The following is a 16,768-nucleotide window of genomic DNA, read 5'->3' as shown; positions in this document are numbered from 1 at the left end:
ATTATGGAGCAGCTTGGAGGTTATCAGTTATCTGTTGGAGCTTTTAATCTGTGTGATTCATTATTTACTATGATGCTGCTGCACAGCTGATCTTTAGTTAGAACCCTTAGGCCCAGCCTCCGACTCTGTTGATTTTTTCTTTTTCTATTTTGTCTCTCATGTCTCTAAGTTGTGATTTTGCCACTTGTGCCTGAAGGGAAACCAACTCTGTTCTGTCCTGTTCCTGCTCTTCCATTTCATTATCAATGTATTGAGTGACGTGGGCAGCCCATAATGCATATGTCAAGCTTGCTAGTCCGACCACCTTTTTCAGCGTAGATTGCACACAGGGAGTGAGTGAAGCTTCCACTGCTCCTCTAAACAGCATCTCAATGGTGTCACTTATGGCTGGATCCTCGCCAGTTCTATCCTGCCATAATTCTCTTACCCGGAGCAAATAAGCTGTCCCTCTCTCATTTCTATTAGGTGGAATTCGGCACAGTTCCGCTGATCTCATATGTATAGGGAACTTCTCTCGTATCTGTGGCCAGAGTAAATATACAAGCTGCTGGAGGGGCTAACTGTCTGGGTCCAGATCAGTTCGGCAGAGTCGTTCAATTTCTGTCAACATGCCCAATGACGTGCATGAGGCAAATACTCGTCTGAAATCACCCAGGGCTGGGACTATTCCAGCACATGCTCCCAAGAATGCCTTAATCCATGGTGCCCCCCCTTTATTTATGTCTGGTAACTGGGATTTAATCATTGCAGTGTCCTGCAAGGAGAATGGATTATATGTGGTGGTAATGCGACTATCACTAGTAGTCGCCGTTATCAATGGCATCTGATGATAATTCCGACGGGTGTCTGTACAAGAGTGAATATTGCCACTACTCAGTTTCTGAGCAGGGACATGTGGCAGATCCCGACTTTGTGACCGGTCAATCTGATTTGCCTGTTCAATCGGTTTTCTTTGCTCAAATATGGACGTCAGGTCACGTACTGTGGGACCACCATGTGCATCCCCTGATCTATTTATGTAGACAGGTTCAGATGGTGTAGCCCATGATCGGGTTACAAATGAATCACTTGAATGTTCTGAGGCCGGAGGTTCCAGAGTTCTGGTGGTGAATGGATTAGTGCTCTGTCGTGTCGTTACGTTCAGATACTCTTTTGCTTGTGTTTGAGAGTTAGTATCTCCTGGGAATGGAGCTGTTTGCAGTATGCCATTTTTAACAACCACTAAATTACCCATCATGGGAGGTGTAGTGTTGGTTAGTGCCTCTGACTTAATTGGTTCAGTTTGAGGCATCTGTTTCTGGAGAGCGTCCAATAGCCTGCGGGCCTCAGCATAAGGAGGAGGAGAAGACAGTGTTGTCTTATTCTCCTCGGTTGCCGTTATGTTGTGTAGAGGTATCTTATCTTTTTGTGTGACATGATGTGTCCCTGGAGAAGATTGCGGCCCTGCTGGCATGAGGTGCTGTATTTGTGCGGAAGACTGTGTCTGACAAGAGAATTCAACTTCACCTAAAAAACACTGACAGTCCGCGAGAAATATTGATGCCTTTTTTTCTTCTCTATCTGCTCTCGCTCTTTGCAGTATGCCTGCCTCTTTTAGCTGTGTTGTTGCTGCTTGTTCTTTACTTCCGGTTGCTTGTTTTAAGAAGATACTGAACTCACTCAGCTTCGGCAAAGCCCCCTCCCAACATCCTCCAAACATTCCTCTTTTTTGCATCTCTCTAGTCCACTCTACAAACCTATCAGTCCCCTTTTTTTCTTCTTCTTTTGGGACCTTTTTTTTCCATCTCGTCAAGGTGTCAAATAGTACCGACCCCAAAGAGCCGGGTTCACATGTTTTCCACTCATTGATCATTGTTTGTGACATATTTAGATATTATTACACGTGTTAGTCAGAATGGGTGAAGGGCTCAGTGCCCGAGTGGTAGGACCCGTATCAAGAAGCTTAGTTTAGCAAGTTCTAAAACTCCTGTGCGCTTGATTCGCTTGGGGTCATTTCCCAGTCCACCACTCGTTTTACTTCACCAATTTCTGAAACACCCTATCTTACTTCCCCCCTTTTTCTATTCCAACCCCAAAATGCACAAGCCACTCGAGATCTGTTTTCTGTCACAGCAAAAATCTCTTCAAATGGCGAACCACCCCCACAGTTTCATTAAAAATAACAAACTCTTGCCCTGTGTCCTTTATGATTTGTCAGTCTGACCACCACTGTGGATAAGTTTACAGACCCTTCCCATGAGGATAACACTTTATTCTTCTTGTCTAACCACCCAACTGCGGACGTTTTTACGGACCCTTCCCATGAGGATAACAATTTAGAAGATAACTTCTCACACGGTTTCTTCTATTTGTTCGAATTAAACTTTTTGCAGGACACTTATGTTCTTTCCCTATGTGAGACGATGTGTTTTTATACTTTACGTGTGACCACTCAATAAACCAAACAAACAGTAAATTTATGCTTTGATTTTTACTGATCAGGGGACATCTTAATTCAGACAACTTAATTTAGCTTGTCCAATGTGCAGAAATTTTACATATATTCATATATAAGAGGTTTTTCTGCTCACCTTATTTTCTCGGGCGCCTCGAATTGTCTGAACAAAGTGACCCCCTCAATCAGCTCCGGCAGTCCTTCCTCGGAGTCAGTCCAATTCACGGGGTCGCGGCACCAGCTGTTAGATCCGATTCTTTTATTAGAAGCCCAAGAACCAGTTGGAGCAGTCTTAAGTTAAACAAAGTATTTATTGGAGGTCACAGGTCAAGTATCAGCGCTGGACTTGGAGAGACAGAGTTCTCGCATGAAATCCGTCCGACCAAGTCCCGAGATCTGGAAACATTTCATATTTATGTTCACCCTTATCTCAGAGGTTGTACCTACATTTGACGACGCATCATTGAATATTTACTCATGTTGTGAGCACGCCATTCACCGTCTTTGTCATGTTCTTTGGATGTGATAAGCGATGTGTGTGTGTGAGTGTTGTTTCACACACATACAGTAGATACAGTAGCTGTATCTACTGTACCAGACCTATCTGTCCTAAGAGACGCTTTATCTGACCCAGTTATTTTATCCCGCTACATCATCTTAAAGTGTTGGACATACATTGCGTTGTATGAGCAGAGTGTAACGTACAAACTAGGAAGATGGATTATTTAGTGAACTACAGAATATGAATACATGAAGTCTAAGAATAAAGCCAATTTTTAACACTTTTGGGAATTTCATCCCTGAAGTATATCAAGCAGAAATAGAAAATGGAGGAATGGATGGTATTAGGGGATGAGCAGATTTCCTATTGATCATTCAGTCAATGGTTCTTCAGGATTTTTATTGGAAAGTCTCTGACTAACTTCAACAGGGACTTAGATCATTTCCACGATGCTGTTTATCAGTGGATCAATAAGTTTGATAAGTGCTAATTTGTAGGATCATTGCAACAGAGATCTACCAGTAAATTAGACTGTCTGAATCTTTCATATCTTGCCAGAGTATTTATTATTTAGTAAAATAGATTATCATTAGTCTAAAACGTTGATGAATATAAAGATGATTTAAGTCATGAATTGTAAATGCTAAATTAAATAATACACAGCGTTATTATGTGTTATATGTTCATATATTTTTATTTGATATCAACTCATAAACTCATGATTTTTTTGTTGAGTAACTTTGTTTATCTCAGAGTCAGAGAGCCGTGTCTCTGTGCAGTCAGAGGTTTTTGTACGGCGGCTCACTGAGTTTGTATCACTGTGGTACACGTTCGGTGGAGGAACCAGACTGGATGTTGGAAGTAAGTTTATATTACATTACAAATTCAACAGGATGTTGTTAATTAGTCTTTAAAATGTCTTATTTCTAATGTTGAAGGATGAAAAATCTGTCTTTTTCCAATAGTTTCAGTTTTCATATATTTGAGTCTGCTCTTCTGTCATGCAGTTGAAGTGAGACCTGAGTCAAAATGTTGGAACAACGTTCATTTTAGACATAAATTCAAACCGCTTGATGTGAAGGAAAGATGAAGCGTGTTCACTTCTTAGGATAGTTTTCAGGTTTCCAACACCATAACTGTTGTCTCTTTATTCGGTTTGCTTAGAGTTTGAAACCATGTGAATAATTCTCTGAATTCTGGCTCATGTTTACTTGAAACTTGTTTGATTGTTCTCACTTATTTTTTCTATTTTTCAGTTTTAAACTAAATACTGCATGTGTAATGTTAAGATTGTTGAATACCAGGAAACATGCTTTAGTGATGTTTTAGGACTTCTTTGACATTTTAATAGAAAATGTGTGATTATTCTGTCTTTGCTGACATGCATGAGAGGTTTCTGATAGGGAAGTGAAACAAGGTGTGAGAGACTGTTGGAGCAGAAGGAAACTTGTGACTGAAACTCCTTAAAGGAGAAAATCTTCTTTCTCAGAGTAAAGGTGTTCAAGTGTCTGGTGTTTGACAGCTGTATGGCTTCTGTGCTCTAAGCTGATTGGTGTCTCCTAGGTAACGCCCCTCCCACCCTGACAATGTTAACCCCTTCCAGTGAAGAGCTGAAGAAAGGGAAGGCCACTTTAATGTGTCTGGCCAACAAGGGCTTCCCCTCAGACTGGAGTCTGTCCTGGAAGGTGGACGGCAGCAGCAGCAGCAGCAGCCTGGAGGAGAGCAGGAGCCCCGGGGTGCTGCAGAAGGACGGCCTCTACAGCTGGAGCAGCACCCTGAGGCTCCCTGCAGACCTGTGGGAGAAGGCCAGCTCTGTGACCTGTGAGGCCACCCAGGCCTCCCAGACTCCAGTCTCAGAGACAGTGAGGAGAGACCAGTGTTCCCAGTCCTGACCTGACTCACTGGGACTCTGAAACTGGTTTTAATCTCTTTCAAGTCTCACTGTGTATTCTGTCTTTCTTTCTGTCAATAAATGCATCAACATTAACAATTTTGTTTCTGTTGTTGATCTTTCATGTTTCAAATCAATAAAGATTTCTTTAATTATGGCTCCATTCATCAAATGACTTTTTTCTTTGCCACACTGTTTATATAACAGTCAGACCATCAGTCAGAATAAGACTTAAAGCAATAAAACCTTTATTCAGTTTGACTTTTATTTAGACTTTTATGACTTTGCTTCAGATTTGTTAACATTAACTTTACTGAAGCCTTTTAGTGAAGGACCAACTCGTTTTTTCACACCACTGAAGGAAGCTCTCTGTTACTGAAGTGCATTTGGGACCTCATGTAGAAGTCATCAGTAGTGTTCTGTATTATTATGAGGCTTACAGATATCACAAGAATCCCTGCTGTCATATGTTTATATACTGATGAGGATGATAGATCAATGAAATCCACAGGGGAATGGCTTTAACTGCCTTTTTTAACAGCAGTAGATGACAGTGTAACACTGACTGTTCCTTCAGAGTGACATGACACCGTCTCCTTTAAACTGTGTGATGTAAAGGAGGTCAGAGCTGCTGTTAAAAATGATAAGAAAACAAAGAAATGTGTTTAAGAGTGTACCTCATATGTGCTCCTTTGCTTGTGCTCTGTTATAAACTTTGTTTCTTTACATTATAAGATAAAGAAGGTATCTCAAACTTACTCTGATACTGTGGCTTTACAACAACAGTTTATGTCATTTATGTGTATAATAAATTAAATAGAACAGATGGAGTATTACCAGCTTGATTCTAACAATCTTTCATATGGACATTATTACCAACAATTCTCTCAGAAACTGCTATCTGATCAGCAGTATTTCAGTGATTAATTGGCTGTTTTCTTCTACTCATAAGGATCAATGAAAGGACACAACAGTTAATGAATGGACCTGAGAAAAAAAAAGTAGATAGCTGGTTTTTCAGACATTTTTGAACGTGTATAAATAAATATACACGCACACACACACACACACACACACACACATATATATATATATAGGCAGCCCCACCCCAGACTCTGAGCTGAGTGGGATTAAACAGGTAAAGAAAATGGAAAACAGATTTTCAACTGTTTGCAGGTACTTTTTAAAAATAAAACATATTCATTATTCATGATTTGATTTTTTTTTTTTTAAGTAAATAAACATATATTTATTGATCTAAATCAATGTACTGTTGAATAGGAAGATTTAAACTTTTCTTCTGGAACATCCAGTCATTCATTTATGAAAATGGGGATAACTGAGGAGTGCATTCATGCTTTTCTAACTGGATATAACTGAGATGATGGTAAGTGATGGTGAGGTCAGAGGTCATGAACAATTTTTTTATGGATTTTCACATGTTCTTGCCTCACGTTTTTTAAATCAGTCAGATAAGAAAGGAAGCAATAAAATATTTATAGATGATTAATAATTTAAGTAATATCTATTTTGCTTCACAGAATTGTGTGTGTGTGTCCTCAGTGAACTGTATCAGTCTCTGCAGCTGTCGGTTCAGTTTCTGTTCAGGCTGACTGAGGGAGGTTTTTGTACGACTGTTTTTCACTGTGTGAACACATACTGACTGTTGATAACATGGAAACTCTGACAGTAATAAACTGCAGCATCTTCAGCCTGAACTCCACTGATGGTCAGAGTGAAGTCAGAGTTTGATCCACCATCTGTGAAACGACCTGGAGTCCCTGATACTCGACTTCCAACATAGTAAAAGAGCAGTTTGGGAGTTTCTGCATCTCTCTGTTGGTACCAGGCTAAATGGTTGGAGCCATGAACACTCTGACTGGTTTTACATGTGATGGTGGCGGAGCCTCCCACAGCAGAGCTCACTGCTCCAGCCTGAGTCACTGTGACCTGACCTCTGGACTCTGAGGATACAGAGACAAAAACATAAAGCAGCTTCATGCTTTTGTCGGCTTCATTTCAGAGGGACGGATGTTCATAGAGGAGAGGAGTTTGATTCTCTGGACTTTACCTGTGAAGCAGCAGCAGAGGAGAGTCCAGATGAGGACGCAGATCAAAGTCATGTTTCTGATGAGGAGGATTTCTGTGGCTTCTGGTGTCATGAAGGTCAGCTGTCAGTCATCCAGTGTTCAACTCTCAGGACTATAAAGTCTCCCAGAGCACTGGAGCATGGTGCTGCTGATGCAAAGTGGCTCTCTATGGAAATGCTCTGACTGACTCCAACAGGGAGTTGGAACTCTCTGATGATGATTATTATAAATAGATAAATAACGTGTTTATAAGTCAAGTGTAATGGACTTATGGACTAATAGAGTGATGGACCTGTCCAAGGTGCACCCCGCCTAATGCCCAATGACAGCTGGGATAGGCTCCAGCCACCTGAGACCCTGGATTGGATAAAGCAGCTATAAAAAATGATGAATGGATTAAAAGATTTGTATCTTCATCTCCCAAATGATTAAAAAGTGTAACGCAGAGGAAAAGGTAAACACAATGATAAACATGCCTTTTTCCTCTTGCTGGTATGGAACTGAACATTTATTTATATTTTCTGAATAGTTGGTCAATGGAAATGCTGAAAATCAATACATTTTTTAATTGTTTCTGTTAAACAAATGTTCAAACTTACGGAGTTTGTGCTTTTAGGGCCCAGTCAACACACAACGGATACATTTGACCTCATATCAAAAACATCATAATGGTGGAAAATTTTTAGTTGTTTAACAAAGCATGATGCCAAAATATAACCATGTCTTTATTCACATCTCACCCAAACATACTGCAACACTGAGCAAAGTTGAAAGGTGAAAAGCGCTTGGACAATAACGCCACCCTACACCTCTTCCCACCTCCATAAAAACACTTCTGAACATGTAAAAGATGTGCTGTTATATCTGTGGAATTTTCACACGAGACAAAATGTAAGTATGTTAAACTTTATTCAGACAACCATAAGAATATAATGTTCTGGAAGCACTGAAAATATAGTGATGTTACTATAAAGGAGCTGAAAGTAGCCTTTATAGAGAAAACACTTTGCTCTGTGGAAAGATTTCTTGTTCTGGAGTGAGTCTCTTGAGTCTTTAGACACTTTAGCTTTAATCCTGTTTGAAACATCCCGCTCTGGGATTTCATCCTTATTTTATAGGAGAGAATATAATTTAGGATTGATAGAATAATGATTCATTTATACAATGACTGAGTTAGGGTATGTCTGGTCTTATCAGTGGATCAATAGCTTTAATGTGCTACTGATTCCAAATATTCATCAGTATCTGTATCTTTTTTTATTTGTTAATTAATGTGATCAGAATATCTCACTTCTGTAAAAAATGTTTAGCAGGACAGCAATGAATAAGTCTTTTTTCATAACTCAAGGAATATTTTTACACTTCTGAGTGATATGTAAAAATATTAATCCACATGTAAAAATGTGATTTGTTGCTCTGTGTTATTTTCAGTTTTAATACGATAAAGTTTGATGAGAGGAAAAAAAGTTTTGCTGAGTTTGTTTGTCTCAGAGTCAGAGAGCCGTGTCTCTGTGCAGTCAGAGGTTTTTGTACGGCGGCTCAATGAGTTTGTATCACTGTGGTGGACTTTTGGTGGAGGAACCAGACTGGAAGTTGGCAGTAAGTTTATATTGTTTTTATGGAGAAATACAAGATTTTATATTTGAGGAATTATTTGAATATCTTAAACTGAGTAAAATATGTTTATTCATCATTTTAAACTATTTCAGGATTCATAGTTTTACTTATCTTTGTGGAAGTCGGTAGATCAGCTTTGATGATATTTTTCTATGTTTATGTCAAACTGTATTTTAGAAGCTTTAAAATCCAAAGACTAAATTTGACCAATGAGTGGTTTAAATCTTAAATTCTCTATTAGAATAATGCCATATGTGAAATTTAATTTGAAATAGTTTGCAGTGTTTTTTCAAACAATGACTTCGCTCCATCTGAAGAACATTTAATGTTAGAACTGGTCTTCAGAAAATTCTTATAACTGATGTATATTTTAACTTTTGAGAATGTTGAAGTAAAACTTATAATGTCACATGTGTTTGTTTTACATCCCGTACAGTTTCAGATATTTCTGGTAAAACTATGAGATGATTTTCTGTCTCTGCTGAGAGGTTTCTTAAAGGGAAGTGAAACAATGTGTTAGTCAGTGACTGATGGAGCAGAAATGACATGTGACAGAAACTTCTACAAGTGGAAAGTCAACTCTCTCACACTAAAGGTGTCCAACTGTCTGCTGTTTGATTGACAGTTTTATGGTTGCTGTCCTCTGACCTGACTGGTGTTTCCTAGGTGATACCCGTCCCACCCTGACGGTGTTCCCCCCCTCCACAGAGGGGCTGCAGAAGGGCAAGGCCACCCTCATGTGTCTGGCCAACAAGGGCTTCCCCTCAGACTGGAGTCTGTCCTGGAAGGTGGACGGCAGCAGCAGCAGCTTGGATCAGAGCACGAGCCGCTTTGTGCTGCAGAAGGACGGCCTCTACAGCTGGAGCAGCACCCTGAGGCTCCCTGCAGACCTGTGGGAGAAGGCCAGCTCTGTGACCTGTGAGGCCATCCAGGGCTGCCAGACTCCAGTCTCAGAGACACTGAGGACAGACCAGTGTTCCCAGTCCTGACCTGACTCACTGGGACTGGGCAAATATTTTAACGTTTCTGCATTCTAATAGTTTTTATCATGAAATTTATTTTCTGTTTCTTTTCCTGTCATCTGTCTCAATAAAGGTTTCACCAAATTTCAACTTGAATTCAGACTATGAAGAAGTTTTTTTTTCCAAGTCAAAATGTTTCCATTTGAATTCTCGTTCAAATCACCAATCTTAGTCTAATTTAAACCCATATATGTTTAAAGTGTGCCAAATTATTGTTGTATACTTTGTTTTTTCATTTTCTTATATTTTAATGCAATTTTAAAATGATGCCTTAAATGTGCTTTGGGTGAAATTACAAACATTTGAATAATGCAGGACAAAAAGGGAGAAGAAAGTTCAGGGTTAAACTTTACACTTTGGCAAAGGTTTTATGGTGCATGAAAAATAAAACATCACATAAACATACATGGAAAGTGGCTCTCTATGGAAATGCTCTGACTGACTCCAACAGGGACTTGTCTTTATCATCATTATTATCATTGTTGTTGTTTGGCTGATTTGCAGAAAAATGCGCTCTTGATTGCCTAAAAAGAAAGGACAAATAAAATTTGATCTAAAATATGGATTTTTCAAGGTCTGCATTCAAATGTTGTGAGTTTTTGTTTGACATAAAAGTTTATTCTTTAAGTCATAATTTGATCAGCATCACTGCTGACAATGGGAGGCAGGTTTATTGAAACATACTAAATCAGTTTTTGGTCAACTGTTTCAAAATATTTACTATTAGTAAAAACCTTTCCAGTAGATATGTGAAAGAACCTGGATACAGATGATTTGTAACTAACAGACTGCATAACGGAGGTTTAGGGAGGTTTATCTCTGAGTTAATGCTGATATATCTGATCCCATCCAAGATATCCATTTCAACACATTTGGTCCTTCGTGGATCTCAGATAAATATCTGATGCTCAGAGAAAATAATCTATACAATAAAAGACTGATTAGTTTTTATCTCTATTTGTTAAGATGAAGTCATTCATACTTTGATAATGGCTAACACAAAAGCAAAACATGAATTTAAATATAAAAACTGATTATTCAAATCACAAACTTAGTCTTAATAAGTTTTGTTGCTGTCATATATTACTTATGATAAAAACTGTAGTCATATATTGATGGGTTTTATTTTCTCAGCATCTGTTGAGTCCTTTCAGTTCCTCTCCAGCTTTGAGGTTTTTGTACGAGGTTGTTTCACTGTGTGAACGGGCGGCTGTTACGCTGCTGACAGTAATAAACTCCTGCATCTTCAGGCTGAACTCCACGGATTGTCAGAGTGAAGTCAGTCTGTTGTGCGTTTGCACTAAAACGTTCTGGAATTCCAGACTGACGATATGTAGTATCATAAATCAAAAGTTTAGGAGCTTCTCCAGGTTTCTGAAGGTACCAGTTAATGTCATCACCTATAGGTGTGCTGGCTTAACATCTGACAGAGACAGTCTGTCCCAGAGCAACAGACTGAGATCCAGGAGTCTGAGTCAGGGTGATTTCTGCTGATGAACCTGGAGAAAGAGGAGATGAATTATTGCAACAAATCTAACTGGAAGAAAAGTTTAAAAACAGAGAATGATGGTAAATGCGTCTCATTTCTCACCCTGAACAAGGAGCCCCAGGGTGCTCAGCAGCAGAGTCAGTGCCATCATCATCATTGTGCTGCTGGTGTGTCAGTGTCTCTGAAAGCTCTGGACAGCCACTGATCAACACTGACCTCTTAACATCTGGGAGCAGAGAGGCAGGACACATATGCAAACACACAGAGTCAGTCAGCTGGAGCTGTGCTCTACATGGCAGGATGTTTCCTGCTCTCTGCTGAGATTATTACTCCATGTTCTTTTAGTTTTCTACTTAAAATGATCTTTTTCACAATGGTTTGTGTTTTTAGTATTTTGGGTCCTTTCAGTCTGACTTAAAAGTTAAACCTGAACATTTGGGATCAAAGCATACAGCAACTTAGAAGCTGTTCAGAGGGTTTCAGTTAAACAGTCTATAATGAATTTTCATTCATTTCAGTCATCATAGAACATGATATATATAGTCTATCTTCCAATGCTAAGGAACTTCTTCATCTTACTGAAATTTCCAAAACTTCATTTGATTTCAGAAATTTCAGTTTACAAGGTCAAAATAAACACATTTAAATGTAATTTTTTAAAATTTGGTTTGTCTTTTAAATAGAATCTGCCATTGCATGTTCTTCTATTATTATATGACCTCTTGTTATCAGAAGAATCCCTGCTGTCATATGATGATGTACTAATCAGGCAATAGATGAATGAAATTCACAGTGAATGCCTTTAACTCTGGTCAGGACACCAGTTTTATAACAGCAGGTGGCATTGAAACACTGACTGTTATTTCAGAGTGATAAGACAGTGTCTCTGTTTAACTGTATGACATAAAACAGCTTGGACCTGGTGTTTAAAAAAATATTTAACAAAGATAGAAATTGTGTCAAATAGTTTCCTTCTCATGTGCTCCTTTGCTTGTGTTCTATCATAATAGTTTTCTATACATATATACATAAATAATACAAAAAAAATGTATATATAGTTATTTATGTCTGCAGAAAATATTTGTGGAATCAAAGCTTTCGATTGTTTAAAATCATTGTCATGTCGAGCTTTTCTAAGCTCAATAAATGTGATTAAAATCTTATGGCATTGAGAGGATGTGCAGATCGCTGATAATTAGGATTTAGATTTTAAATGTATTTTCACTTTTTTTTTAACACACATAGTTGAGACGGTTGAGATGCACAATTATCCTGAGGTCAAAGGTCATGGGAGTAGTATATCTCATGAACTGTCACTCATTGACTCCTCTTTTTCTTTTATATATAAATCTATCAGAAAAATAAGATTAATATGAATTTTGCCTTGATGTGATGGATGAATTAACCTTTAACTGTTTAATAACCTCTAATGTGTGTGTCCTCAGTGAACTGTATCAGTCTCTGCAGCTGTCGGTTCAGTTTCTGTTCAGCCTGACTGAGGGAGGTTTTTGTACAACTGTTTTTCACTGTGTGAACACCCACTGACTGTTGATAATATGGAGACGCTGACAGTAATAAACTGCAGCATCTTCAGCCTGAACTCCACTGATGGTCAGAGTGAAGTCAGAGTTTGATCCACTGCCTGTAAAACGATCTGAAATCCCTGATGCTCTGGTGCCAGCAAAGTAAATGAGCAGTTTGAGAGTTTCTGCATCTCTCTGTTGGTACCAGGCTAAACGATGGCCGTTGCCATCAACATAAACATTGTGACTGGTTTTACATGCGATGGTGACGGAGCCTCCCACAGCAGAGCTCACTGCTCCAGGCTGAGTCACTGTGACCTGACCTCTGGACTCTGAGGATACAGAGACAAAAACATAAAGCAGCTTCATGCTTTTGTCGGCTTCATTTCAGAGGGACGGATGTTCATAGAGGAGAGGAGTTTGATTCTCTGGACTTTACCTGTGAAGCAGCAGCAGAGGAGAGTCCAGATGAGGACGCAGATCAAAGTCATGTTTCTGATGAGGAGGATTTCTGTGGCTTCTGGTGTCATGAAGGTCAGCTGTCAGTCATCCAGTGTTCAACTCTCAGGACTATAAAGTCTCCCAGAGCACTGGAGCATGGTGCTGCTGATGCAAAGTGGCTCTCTATGGAAATGCTCTGACTGACTCCAACATTTCTTATCATTAAGAAATTGATTAGAAACTGTAAATGATTTCTTTAAATGTTTCTGTTCTAATTACTTATTAATTTATTTTTTGTCAATTTGGAAATAAATAATAAATCATTTAAATTAAATGGTGTTTTTTTTATTATTTGAAATGTTTCAACAAATTTTAAAATGCATGTGTAAGGATTAACAGCCAATTCATACAAGTATTCACTGAAAACTCCTGTATTCCTATTTTATCATACTTTAACTTTTCGAGAAATATTGTGTGTACAGCTTGTTTCATTCTAAAAATGTAATAGATTTCATTTAAAAAAAATTGAAAAAGCTAAATGAAAAAAAAAAAAGAAAAAAAAAAACTCAAGTCATGTCTTGTATGGAACTTCTTTCTCCTTTAGTATCATTTTTGGTTTCAGTCCTGACTATCAGGAGAAAAAATTATCGTCATATCACAATTTTATCCATTTTTCCTAGTTGTTAACCCAATGCTAACCTAATGCAAATATTTAAAAAACAAAATAATAAATTTAATATTAAAGATATCACGTGTCCACTACAGTATAAATTAGAATTTCATACATGTGAACCTAAACCACGATGACAATCAATAAATTCAATGAAAATATCTATTTCAACATAAGAACTGGCAGTCAGTCTCATACTGAAGCCACGCATCGGTGATCCCCAGAGTCCTCAGGCTCACTGCCATAGGCAGAGGATGCCAGGACCACTGGCTTATTGTCAAACCACTTAATGACAGCAAGTTCAGGAGGACTTGGTCTGACCACCATCTCAGATGCCCCTCTTCCTTTCTTTTTGATGCCTTCTCCCCTGTAATATTGCACTCCTTTGGAATTCTGTTGATCACAAGGGTTCAGATTCCTGACACTCCCTTTGCCATCAGACGCTCCAGGAGGTTGACGGTCATAAAGAACCTGTCAAAGAACAGGTGGGTTCCTTTGGGAAGGGATTGGACCAGATGGAGGACAGCTTGTTCTCCAATGCCCTGTCCCTCTGTGACTCTGAAGGTGGTCTTGCCTTGGTAGACCACAAAATCTAAGACCATACCAGTTGGTGTGGCGAAGACAAACACTTTCAGTCCAGTTGGGTATGGTTTGCCCCTAACATACTGCCCAACAGGGCAGCGACCAGTAAATGGAATCATTTGCTCATCAGTGGACAAATGTCTTGGCAGACTTAAACATCCTTGCCTCATTTTGTCTGGGAGAGGCCTGACTTTCCACAGGAGATCTTTGCTTTTGTCCTCATCAGATACGTCAAGCTCATTGATAATCTTAATGGAATTTCTTAGTTTGTAGAACAGATTTCTGGTCATGGATTCTGCTACTATTTGAACTCTGGTGTGTGAGGCCCAATACATCTGAATGTTTGGATAACCTAGGCTAACCTTTCTCCATCTTCCTCATCAGACAACTCAAAATCTGAGTTTACTGGAACGATCTGCAGTAAAATTCTCTCTGCCTCTGTCAGTGAATCCCTTCCATCTTTTAAAAAAAAAAATCCAGAACAAAATGGATAAAATAACCACAAATGTCAACTACAGAGGACATTTTTTAATCAATGAACCTTTTTAATGCAATACTGTTAAATTATTCTAGAAAGTGATTTAAATAGAGATCTACCAGTAAATTAGACTGTCTGACTCTTTCATATCTTGCCATGAATTGTAAATGCTAAATACAATAATACACAGCGTTATTATGTGTTATATGTTCATATATTTTTATTTGAAATCAACTCGTAAATTCATCGTTGTTTTGTTGAGTAACTTTGTTTGTTTCAGAGTCAGAGTAACTAAACATATGTGTATTAATCTAAATCAATGTACTGTTAAATAGGAAGATTTAGACTTTTCTTCTGGGCCATCCAGTCATTCATTTATGAAAATGGGGATAACTGAGGAGTGCATTCATGTTTTCTAAATGGATATTGCTGAGATGATGGTAAGTGATGATGATGAGGTCAGAGGTCATGAACAATTTTTTTATGGATTTTCCCATGTTGTTCCCCCACGTTTTTTAAATCAGTCAGATAAGAAACTAAGTAATAAAATATTAATAGATGATTAATAATTTAAGTAATATCTATTTTGCTTCACAGAATTGTGTGTGTGTGTCCTCAGTGAACTGTATCAGTCTCTGTAGCTGTCGGTTCAGTTTCTGTTCAGGCTGACTGAGGGAGGTTTTTGTACGACTGTTTTTCACTGTGTGAGAACCCACTGAATGTTGATGTTATGGAGACTCTGACAGTAATAAACTGCAGCATCTTCAGCCTGAACTCCACTGATGGTCAGAGTGAAGTCAGAGTTTGATCCACTGCCTGTAAAACGATCTGAAATCCCTGATGCTCTGCTGCTAACAGCATAAATGAGCAGTTTGAGAGTTTCTCCATCTCTCTGTTGGTACCAGGCTAAATGGTTGGAGTCACGAACATTGTGACTGGTTTTACATGCGATGGTGACGGAGCCTCCCACAGCAGAGCTCACTGCTCCAGCCTGAGTCACTGTGACCTGACCTCTGGACTCTGAGGATACAGAGACAAAAACATAAAGCAGCTTCATGCTTTTGTCGGCTTCATTTCAGAGGGACGGATGTTCATAGAGGAGAGGAGTTTGATTCTCTGGACTTTACCTGTGAAGCAGCAGCAGAGGAGAGTCCAGATGAGGACGCAGATCAAAGTCATGTTTCTGATGAGGAGGATTTCTGTGGCTTCTGGTGTCATGAAGGTCAGCTGTCAGTCATCCAGTGTTCAACTCTCAGGACTATAAAGTCTCCCAGAGCACTGGAGCATGGTGCTGCTGATGCAAAGTGGCTCTCTATGGAAATGCTCTGACTGACTCCAACAGGGAGTTGGAACTCTCTGATGATGATTAATATAAATAGATAAATTACGTGTTTATAAGTCAAGTGTAATGGACTAATGGACAAATAGAGTGATGGACCTGTCCAAGGTGCACCCTGCCTATCAACCAATGACAGCTGGGATTGGCTCCAGCCACCTGAGACCCTGGATTGGATAAAGTAGCTAACTTATGGGGTTTGTGCTTTTAGGGCCCAGTCAACACACAACGGATACATTTGACCTCATATCAAAAACATCATAATGGTTTAATTTTTTTTGGTTTTTTTACAATGCATGATGTCAAAATATAACCATGTTTTTATTCACATCTCACCCAAACATACTGCAACACTGAGCAAAGTTGAAAGGTGAAAAGCACTTGGACAATAACGCCACCCTACACCTCTTCCCACCTCCATAAAAACATTTCTGAACATGTAAAAGATGTGCTGTTATATCTGTGGAATTTTCACACGAGACAAAATGTAAGTATGTTAAACTTTATTCAGACAACCATAAGAATATAATGTTCTGGAAGCACTGAAAATATAGTGATGTTTCTTTATAGAGAAAACACTTTGCTGTGTGGAAAGATTTCTTGTTCTGGAGTGAGTCTCTTGAGTCTTTAGACACTTTAGCTTTAATCCTGTTTGAAACATCCCGCTCTGGGATTTCATCCTTATTTTGTAGG

The 16,768-nt window shown here is 38.9% G+C and overlaps 1 protein-coding gene across 2 annotated transcripts in view; it reads left to right on the top strand.

Annotated features, from left to right (window-relative positions):
- The window catches only part of LOC142385525 (immunoglobulin kappa light chain-like), a 202,846-nt gene extending 192,806 nt beyond the window's left edge, over positions 1-10,040 (top strand). The window contains exons 3-4 of one of the 2 annotated variants that reach the window (XM_075472146.1): positions 3,766-3,797; positions 9,201-10,040. In XM_075472146.1, coding sequence (XP_075328261.1) covers positions 3,766-3,797; positions 9,201-9,523 — 355 coding nt within the window. In that variant the 3' untranslated portion in view covers positions 9,524-10,040. Of the gene's footprint in view, positions 1-3,765; positions 3,798-4,499; positions 4,903-9,200 lie in introns of those variants that run through there. The other variant, XM_075472145.1, reaches the window with a different exon arrangement.
- Positions 10,041-16,768: the final 6,728 nt, after the last annotated feature.

This window comes from Odontesthes bonariensis, chromosome 8 (genome assembly GCF_027942865.1).
Source record: "Odontesthes bonariensis isolate fOdoBon6 chromosome 8, fOdoBon6.hap1, whole genome shotgun sequence".
Taxonomy (NCBI): Eukaryota; Metazoa; Chordata; class Actinopteri; order Atheriniformes; family Atherinopsidae; genus Odontesthes; species Odontesthes bonariensis.
Note: the sequence above shows the minus strand (reverse complement) of the source record. Positions and strands in the feature narration are given on the sequence as shown.